Genomic DNA, 10,042 nt, shown 5'->3' on the forward strand with positions numbered 1-10,042 from the left:
AAAACAGGGTATGATTATTTTGATTTATTAATTAGACAATAGACAAAATATCAACCAAACTGAATCATATTTCGAAACAGATACAATTGAGAAATGTGTTTTTTACTAAGAAATAAACAGATAAAAAGCTCGAAACAAAAAAGTACAATCGAGCATACTAAAAAACCAAAAAAGAAGTCCCGATCATCATCCTCAGGACAATACATGTACCAACGTTATTCCAAAAATCTCTAGTAAAAACCTTCCACAAAAGATTTCCCTTATTCAAACTCAAAAAAGAAAAACCAACACATTCCGCAATATTTAATGCGTGCTTTAATCTAGGCCTCAACAGATGCAATGTGGCAAATCAAATCAATAACACGTGAACTGCAAGAACAAATTAAATAAATGTCAATAACAATCCGTTCAAACAAAATAAAAATAAAAATAAAAATAAAAATAAAAATCCCGTTTTCATACCTGTAACCCCATTCGTTGTCATACCACGAGACAAGTTTCACAAAGTTGTCATTCAAAGCGATCCCAGCCTTGGCATCGAAGATGCTCGACCTGCTGTCACCAACAAAGTCGGTGGATACAACATCCTCTTCGATATATCCCAAAATACCCTTCAATTTGCCTTCTGATTCCTCCCTAAATTACATAAATACCCCACAATTTATTTCAAAATATCAGCATCGACTGAATTTTATTTTATTATAATAAAAGTAAGAAAAGAAAAACTCTTACTTAATAGCAGCCTTGATCTGCTCATAAGTAGCCTTCTTCTCAAGTCTAACAGTTAAGTCAACAACTGAGACATCAACAGTTGGGACACGGAAGGACATTCCGGTCAATTTGCCATTAAGAGCTGGCAAAACCTTGCCGACAGCCTACAACAAAAACAGGAAATGGAAGATTAGTTGGTGGTGGTGGTGGTGGTGGTGGCCGGAGAGTTCGCCGGAGAATTCTTACCTTGGCGGCTCCGGTGCTGCTGGGAATGATGTTGAAGGAGGCGGCTCTTCCACCTCTCCAGTCCTTCATGGATGGCCCATCAACGGTCTTTTGGGTGGCTGTAATGGAGTGGACAGTTGTCATAAGTCCCTCAACAATGCCGAATCTGTCGTTAATCACCTGAAAATTGTACAAAGTAATTTACAAGGGCTGAAAATGAAACAAAAACAAATTTGTGGGTTGGAATTAAAAATTGAAAATACCTTAGCCAAAGGAGCAAGACAATTGGTTGTGCAACTGGCGTTGGAAACAATGTTAAGCTCAGGTTTGTATTCGTTCTCATTGACACCAACAACAAACATGGGTGCATCCTTGCTAGGAGCGGAGATGATGACCTTCTTAGCACCACCCTGATCGTATATAAAACCAATCGAGAAAAGTCAAATAAACAATCTATGATCTTCTTGTTAAGAAACAGAAAAGGTGTTTAGATTTAGATGAAATCAAATCGGACCTTTAAATGGGCAGCAGCTTTGTCTTTGTCGGTGAAGACTCCGGTGGATTCCACCACATAGTCGGCTCCGGCCTCACCCCATGGGATGTCTTCTGGGTTCCTGATACCGAATACAGTCACAGGCTTGTCTCCGAAGAGAAGGGTTTTCTCATCCTTCACCTTAAGTTCATTGTGCTTCCATTGGCCATGAACACTGTCGTACTTGAACATGTATGTCTGCAAGTAAAACAAATGGATCGGTTATTATATAAATCTCATGATTGTAAAACAGATTGAATCCTATATAAATCCATACATCTACATTCGCACAAGGTAAATAGATCTTGTAATACACTGTGATAAATGGATTTTTGATCCACTGATAGAATAATCATTTGTTTCATTCGAGTAACTTTTTGTCATAAAAGGGAAAGAGATGATAGAGATTGTGACAAATACGCCGAGACATACTGAGATCACGCACTCTATAAACCCAGACATTGATAGTGTGTTCATTCAAACTAAATAGCGTTCTGCTACGTGATCCTAAGCATCACTTTGAATATTCCTGTTTGCAGCTTATTTAAGATCTTATTTAAGATCTATAATATTGAAGTGTTGATTAGCTAAAATCAATCAGTAGCATTCGTTTATAGATCGAATCGTATTTAACACTAAAGAAGCAAACCAAAACAAAGTAATATACCATGTAATCAGTGGAGATGAAAGGATCGTTAACAGCAACAAGCTCAACATCATCTCTCTGAAGAGCAACTCTAGCAACTAGACGACCGATTCTTCCAAATCCTGTATAATATCAGTCGGATCCAGTGAATCAATAAGCAAAAAACCAAAAGGAGCTCAAAAACAGATCAAACTACAAATCTACAATAAATAAACAAAAAAAATGTACCGTTGATTCCGATCCTAATCTTCTTGTCAGAACCTACAAGTTCAAATGAAGCATATAGAAGTTAGAATCGATCGAAAACATAGATGAATAGACATGAGAATGAATAAAACTAATCAAGGAACGACGGGATTACCCATGGCGATTGAGTAGAGTTTTGAAGGGTTTAGAGAGAGAAATAATGTAGAGAGAGATGAGTGTGAGAATGATATGAAAGACGATTGGGGCAATTGGTATTTAAAGCTTCGGCGGATGAACCGAAGCCGTGGGTGAACGTGACAGCGGTTTCAATTTACTGTCTTGGAGAAAAAGAAATCGGAAAAATTTTGAGATCGAGCCGTTGGAAATAAAACGAATATTCCATGGATCTTTCTTAGGGTCAAATTTTGGTAAAATGTTAGGAAAATAATTTTTACTAGTCAAATTTGGTAAAATGTTGGGAAGATACTTGGGTATCCTTATAAAATATAAAAAGATTAATGCCAATTAAAAAAAGATTATCATTATCACTAACCGTCCGTTTATAATATTTTATTATATTGAAGGGGTTTTTACAGTGTCGAATCTACAACAAAAATCACGTTGTTTCCAAATTAAGTGAAGCCAATAAAAGAAAATCAACAACACTTTTAGGGGTCGGGTCGGGTCGTGTACTTTAAAAAAATTAAATCGGTTCAATCGGTTAAACTGATCAGGCGCCACCGATTACAAATTTTAAAAACCGATTGAAATATAAATGAAAAAACTCGTACGGTTTAATGAAAAACTAGTTGATTATTAGTCTATTGATAAAGCAGCGAACGGAGAATAAAAGTCTTTGGCATGTGTACTTCTTTTTATTAAAGCAATTTATTTATTTATTGATATTTTGAGAGCGCAGATTAAGAATTGTTAACTTTTTGTTATCAATCTCATAATTTAAAATAACAAATTGCCCCAAATAACTTATATTTTTCTCCTTATAAAATGGTTTTTAAGACATTTAAAAAAACAAACTTAAGGTAGGTCCTCTATTTTTTCTAAAGTAGTTGCTAATTTTTCTACTACATATATTGTAAATTATATTGTAAATGGAATTGAGAATTTAGGTAGGTCCTAGGACCTACCTATGCCCTTGGTAGGTATTTATGAATAAGGCTATTAGAAATAAGCAATTCACCGAAATGACCACGCTTTTAAGAATTGTAAAAATTATTATAAAAGTTCTGTTTGGCGTATTACAGCTAACTAATAAATTATTTTGTTTTTTAAGTTGTCATACGCTTATAGACTACTTAATAAGGTAACTTTTTAAAAAGCTATCTAGACTAGGTTTTTCATGAGCTTTTTAAAAATTTCTCAAATGTATTTTTACGAATTTATAAAACACATATTCTTATACATGTGTCTTTATATTATTTTCTATCTTTCGACTAGCTTATCAGCTAAATTTTATAAAATGTCATTTTTTTTATCAGCTAGCTTTTTTGCTAGTATGTCAAAGATAGTCTAAATCCTGAATACTATGAATATCACATTCTGAAACATTCATGCAACATCCCAAAAATCATGATAAAAAAATTTTCATTTTAAATTATTAAATAAACCATAGTTATCAAAATCATTTCATCCAAAAACATAAGTCATCGTATCAAATCAGAGTATTATATCAAAACATATGTCAATATATCAGAGTAAAACATCCCAGGCTAGCATAATGGTGTGTTCACTGAAGTCAACCCGTGCTCTTCCCTTTGCTACCGGAAGTACCTGAAACCAAAACTGAAAACTGTAAGCACGAAGCTTAGTGAGTCTCCCCAAACTACCACATACCATACACATAATCACATAATAACATATCATGGGCCATTCCCGCTTTATCGGGCCCCGCCCGGCATCGGACAATGTCCGGCATCGGGCCCACCCGGCATCGGACCCCGCCCGACATCAGATCGAAATCCGGCATCGGGCCCCGCCAGGCATCGAGCAAAGCTCGGTATACATATAAACATATCAACAAATACACATAAATAATCATATAACATAAACTTATAAACATTCCTCGGGCCCCGCCCGGCATCGGACCGAAATCCGGAAGCATACAAACATTCCTCGGGCATTGCCCGGCATCGGACCGTGATCCGAAAACATACAAAACAGCAAGAATCACAAAGACATCAAGCATATAAACAATCCTCGGGCACCGCCCGACATCGGATCGGAATCCGAAAACATATAAACCTACATCGGGCATTGCCCGACATCAGACCTTAGCCCGGAACATACTAGCGTACATATACGGGTCGACATTAGTGCCTTTGACTTGTTCATACAGGAGGAAACTCACCTCACTGTCGGATGATAGCTGAAACGTCTCTGCCCGAAATTAGCTCTACTCACTACCTGAATCAAAACAACCCCTTAAATACCATTCCATACTCATAACCCTTAAGGGTCAACTCTGGTAAAGTCAAAGTCAAAGTCAAGTCAAAGTCAACGCTCCGAGTTGACTCAACTCGTCGAGTTTACCCTTCAACTTGTCGAGTTCTCTTAAATTACAGAATCGTGAAATCGCGATCTAACTCGTCGAGTTTTCCTCCAACTCGCTGAGTTTCTCCTTCTCAACAGAAATGAGACTTTCCTAGTACAACTCGTTGAGGTCCCTTGTAGACTCGCCGAGTTTCATTAATAGAATCGGGAATGTTCGACCCAACTCGTCGAGTTCCTCTATGAACTCGCCAAGCTCCTCGCATTTCTAGTCTATTCAGCCCTTTCCTCATATCTAAGGTTCCAGAATATAGATCTACATTGTTTCCATGGCATACATCTGTAAAGTTGACAACTTGATGGCTTTGCATGCCTCAAATGGACCCAATCTCGAGATATATCAACCTACTTCTATGGATATGGTCTTTTCTTGGACAAGAACGGGTTTAGGACCCCTTTTATGAATCTAAGGAGCAAATAACACTGAGAATGGGAGTCTTTAGCATTAGGACTATGAAGGTTATCATGCTTCCAACAATGGGGTCAAAAAGACCCATAAAACAAGACTAAGAGAGATCTAAGCCATTAAGCATCAAGTTAGGGACTTTTTACCTCAGAAAGTTACCAAAGATGGACGAGATCCCAGATCCAGTGCTTCTCCTCAAGCTCAATGACCTTCTAGTTCTTCCAAATCCTTCACCAAGCACAAGAACACATAAAAATCCACTCAAAACCTCAAGTTTCTCAACAAGTAGCTCACAATACGATTTAGGGTTTTATGGATGATGATGAGGGCTGGTGTAACGCCTGGATCCTGGTATTTATTTTTAATTAAAACATTCATTTTTGCAAAGGGAATCGACGAGTCGGAGGCCCCAGACTCGTCGAGTAGGAACGAATGATTAGACGCGGGAATTGAAGCCTACTCGACGAGTCGAGAGCCTCGACTCGACGAGTAGGGCTGCCAGAGTGAAACCCTAATTTTCAGGGCTTGCACCCTATTTAAACATTTTAACTGGCCTCAACTTTAGCCTCCATCACCTCCAAACCTTAGCCACGAAACCCTAGCCCATTTTGAGTGTTCTTGAGCCATTGTGGTGTGTTCTTGGTGATTTTGAAGCTTGAGAAGGAAGAGGAAGCTTGGGAGTTCTAGAGGAAGCAAGTAGATCCAGAGTTTGTGCTGCATTTCTGACTCATTTGAGGTATAAAGTTTATACCTTCACTATTCATTTACTAGATCTCTTCATGGGGAAGTTTAGGGCCTTTTGGAGCATATTATGGAACCATTCATGGATGCAAGCATGTTTTGGGGTAATAACTTCAGATCCTGAGTCTTTGAGGGACTCCATGGCATAAAGGTGCCAACTTTATGGCCATGGGAGTCCCATGCATCATATGAACCACTTTTTAGGGCTTTTTGAGCTAAATAACCCATGCATGAACGTAAAGTTTGTAACTTTTACGTGTTATATCGACCCTAGGAGGCCAGATCTATGTTTTGGATACATTAAGCCCGACTGGAAACGACTGGATAGATTTGGATTTTAGGGGACTCGACGAGTCGTTCATACGACTTGGAGAGTTGGGTCGTGGTCCCCCAACCTTTGTTGTTACTAAACGTTGAGTCTAGAAGATGGCTCAGCGAGTTGGACGTGTTTATAGACTTGAAGATCAAAGAACTCGATGAGTCCAAGGATAAACTCGGCAGTTGAGACCAAAAATGTCCCAACTGATATGAATAGGAACTCGACGAGTTCAGGGATGAACTCGGCGAGTTGTGAATGAAATGCCCCGATTTGTATGAAGAGGAACTCGATGAGTAGGATCGAGATTCCAGAGTTTTATAGACCAGGGAACTCGACGAGTTGATGGACCTGTTGGATTAGTGTCTAAGTCCATAACTATAATTGGTATATACTTGACCCGACCCGACATGTTCCATTTGGGTTGCATGGCATCGGGACATTTGGATAGACCTTTTGTGAGAAGAAGATATTTGTGACATATTAATATATTATAAGTTCTAATATATTAATATGAAATCATATTATTTAATTAGTATTGATCAAGAACTAATTTGGAATTAATTTAGTGATCAAAAAGAGACTAATTAAATATATGGGGATTGATTGTGTAAATCATTCATTCTTATATATGTAGGCTTATGATCCATGATTCCTTATGTTGGGTTTAACCCATGTGGTGACCCATGGATACTCCATGGAGGTTAAAACCCATGGAGCATAAGGAATGGGTAAAGTCATGGGTTACATGGTGTAACCTTAATAGCCACACTATATAAAGACCCCATTGGTTGGTGAAGTTGGCACTAGTATATACACAAGAGGGCAAGCCGATTTCTAAGAGTCAAGTATCTCTTCTCATGGTTATTCCAAGATGTTCATGATGTTGTGTGAACCATTTGAGGTGTCACACTTGGGGCACTAGGCTCTTAAGCTTCATGAAATCAAGCTACAACAAAGAGGTATGTATTTTATCTAGTTTGGTTATCCTATTACATATGATTGTATGCTAGTTAGGGTAATACCTTGGAAAATTGATATTTGCATGTATAATAGTGAAAACATAGATCCAAGGTATTTAGGGTTGCATGTACACCATAGGAGTGTTAGAATGCTCAAAACCCAACAGTGGTATTAGAGCCTAGGCTTGTTTTCAAGTTATACATGCTGAAATAGCTTAAAAATCGAAAATTATGGCTTCCTGGGCACTGGACTCGCCGAGTCCACTGATGGACTCGCCGAGTCCATGAAGAAATTCATCCTACTCGTCGAGTAGGTTCATACACTCGATGAGTAGAAGCCCCTGACAGCATATTTTCGACTTTTAAGGCTGGAATTGGTCTAGAACCATTACCTTAAACTGTTTTGGACTTATAAAACCTGTTTTTAATATGTTAATGATTATGGTAAACCAATTTCAAAGTTATTATCAAAGTTTCAAGTTTTATATATTTTTATATGATTCTTGAAAATTGTTGATATTGATTATTCATGCTTATGAGTTTTGGTAGATCATAGGAATTATGTGCAACTTGTTTGTTAGTGTAATTCTTGATCTTAATGACATTGTATGGACTCCATAACTTATCCTCAAGTGATGGATTACCAAATTTTTTATGTCACCTTGTTTATGAGTTAATTTAGATTAATGAAAAAATTATGTGTTAGTTGTTTTCAATCCAAATTGATCTAAAAGTATCATAAAATGTGTTTTTGTAATTTGTCCTCAAGTTATATGAAAAGTCACATTTATGAATCTTAAAACTCATAAAAGTGCCATAGGTTACAAAATGAAGAGTCTTTTTCTCATAAATAGTTTTATGGACTTCATAACTTGTCCTCAAGTTATGGATGTTCAAGAGTCTCTTCATTAAAGTTTTTAAAACTTTAATTAAACTCATAAGTTATGAAAATCCAAGAGTTTTGAATAGTTTCAATACTTGCCCTCAAGTTTTGGAATTTGCAAAGTTTACCCCTTATGTATACTTTAATTCCAAATCAAACCCTAGAATTTTAAAAGTTTAAAATTCAACCCTTATACTATTATTATAATTTTAATGATATAGATATGTATAAGATAAAGTCAATCTTATCGTTAGTAGGTCTCATTCACGAAGCCGGTCTATAAGGGGGGGGGGGGGGGTTATAAGGTTACTGCCTATAAAATGACAGTTTAATGGGTGTCCACTCTCACCCACCGCTTCCTTGACTGGTGGAGGGTCGTTAGCTGAACGGGTAGGATAAGGACTATAATTCTCCCTTCATTAAAAGTATAATGATAAATACTAAGTAACTAAACACTTAGAAATTCCCAATCTTAATTACTTAGGAAAAGGTGAAATGGTGCTAACCCATGAAATTGCACTTTGCACATTTGTTAAGTTGTTAGTGGAGCGTGTGTGGTTAACCGGCACACTAACATGGGACTGACAATGTGTGGAAAAAGGTAACTTAATGTTTATCATAGATTGGTGGAGCGCGTGTGGCTAACCGGCACATCAATTAGGTGATAAAGTTAAGGGTACCAAGTAAATTTGCATGGTTATTCACACCTTGTTTGTGATCCTTGGCATCCCAGTCACAAACTTGAGAGGGCACAATCGAGATTTAAACATGCCATTGAAAGTTCAATGAATCTCAAAAGATCTACGAGTTTCAATCCAATTAAAACTTAATAATTTATTTTGTTTTTCATGGTGGAAATTGGTAAATAGTCATTTACCTACCTTCAAATATTTTATAACTTGGATTACGGCATCCCTCTTCCAGTTATAAATAGTTTGTTGGGTCCTAGCCTTAATATTTCATATTGGGTGTTATATTAAGGACTTAAATAAACTAAACTTGAATTTCTCCCTCATAAATGTCTATTTCAGACAACTATAGTCTTCCCAAATCTTTAGGAACAGGTCTTCCTAATGAAGATGATATCCCACATGACAATCAAGGTGAAATATTAACCCCTTTGTTGTGCATTAATGGGACTGGAAGTTATGCTTCACTTCCTCCACCTCCTCCAATAATTCTCCCTATCCCACAAGTTTCAAGACTTGAAAAGTTCTAAGTCACTCAATCCCTATTGGCAAGTAAAGACTATATGTGCTTACATCTTGGAGGTTAAGTCACATACTGGCAAGCCGGGAGAGTCGGGTGTCAAAGTCTCGAGGTAGCTGGCTGTTGACTTGGTTCTTCAGTCACTCCCTGATGATAGATCACGACATGACCCTTAGTGATCTTCCTATTTGCTTGATGCTGCTAAATCAACAATGATTTGGAGCATTGGTAAAGCACATTAGATTGGAAGATCTACTTCCCAAACCTATTTGGACATTGACAATGGTGACATTGGAAGCCAGAAAAGCTTTTTCTTCCCAATAGAAAGGGATTGCCATGGTCAAGTCATTTGACCAATGGTAAAGAGAAAGGCTAAGTCTGAGACAATCAAGTCTACCATTTCCAAAAGGTCCATATGTTTCTTTTGCCAAAAGAAGGGGCATTGGTTGCGAAGCTGCCGAATTTACCTGAAAGTTCATAAGGATGGTAAAAGTAAAAAAGGTTTAACTTTGCTTCAGGTTAAAGTCCATTATCTAACTCTATGAAGTCTCTTTTGGAGATTCTTAATACATGATGTAATGTAATTACATTTTGATGTTTTGAAGAATCAAAGGAAACCTAAAGAAAGAGTATGTTGATTATGATCGCGAAGATGGATTT

The 10,042-nt window shown here is 37.2% G+C and overlaps 1 protein-coding gene across 1 annotated transcript; it reads right to left on the reverse strand.

The window, feature by feature from the left end:
- Positions 1 to 50: 50 nt before the first annotated feature.
- Positions 51 to 2,607, reverse strand: GAPC1 (glyceraldehyde-3-phosphate dehydrogenase C subunit 1). Its single transcript, XM_079064768.1, has 9 exons — positions 2,476 to 2,607; positions 2,343 to 2,375; positions 2,136 to 2,236; positions 1,451 to 1,666; positions 1,200 to 1,346; positions 958 to 1,116; positions 733 to 875; positions 463 to 636; positions 51 to 369 (listed from the first exon to the last, which is right to left on the reverse strand). Exons 1-9 carry the CDS (start codon positions 2,477 to 2,479, stop codon positions 321 to 323), a joined length of 1,026 nt encoding a protein of 341 aa, XP_078920894.1. The 5' UTR covers positions 2,480 to 2,607; the 3' UTR covers positions 51 to 320.
- Between the last annotated feature and the right edge of the window lie 7,435 nt (positions 2,608 to 10,042).

The sequence above is a fragment of the Lactuca virosa genome, chromosome 8 (assembly GCF_052849685.1).
Source record: "Lactuca virosa cultivar CGN04683 chromosome 8, Lactuca_virosa_CGN04683_v6, whole genome shotgun sequence".
Classification (NCBI taxonomy): domain Eukaryota; kingdom Viridiplantae; phylum Streptophyta; class Magnoliopsida; order Asterales; family Asteraceae; genus Lactuca; species Lactuca virosa.

What these genes read in the sequence shown, in the direction of transcription:
- GAPC1 (XM_079064768.1), bottom strand. An exon ending in GATTAGGATCGGAATCAACG is followed by an intron (nt 2,237 to 2,342) that starts GTACATTTTTTT and finishes GATATTATACAG; the next exon opens with GATTTGGAAGAATCGGTCGT. An exon ending in GCAGCACCGGAGCCGCCAAG is followed by an intron (nt 876 to 957) that starts GTAAGAATTCTC and finishes TTTTTGTTGTAG; the next exon opens with GCTGTCGGCAAGGTTTTGCC.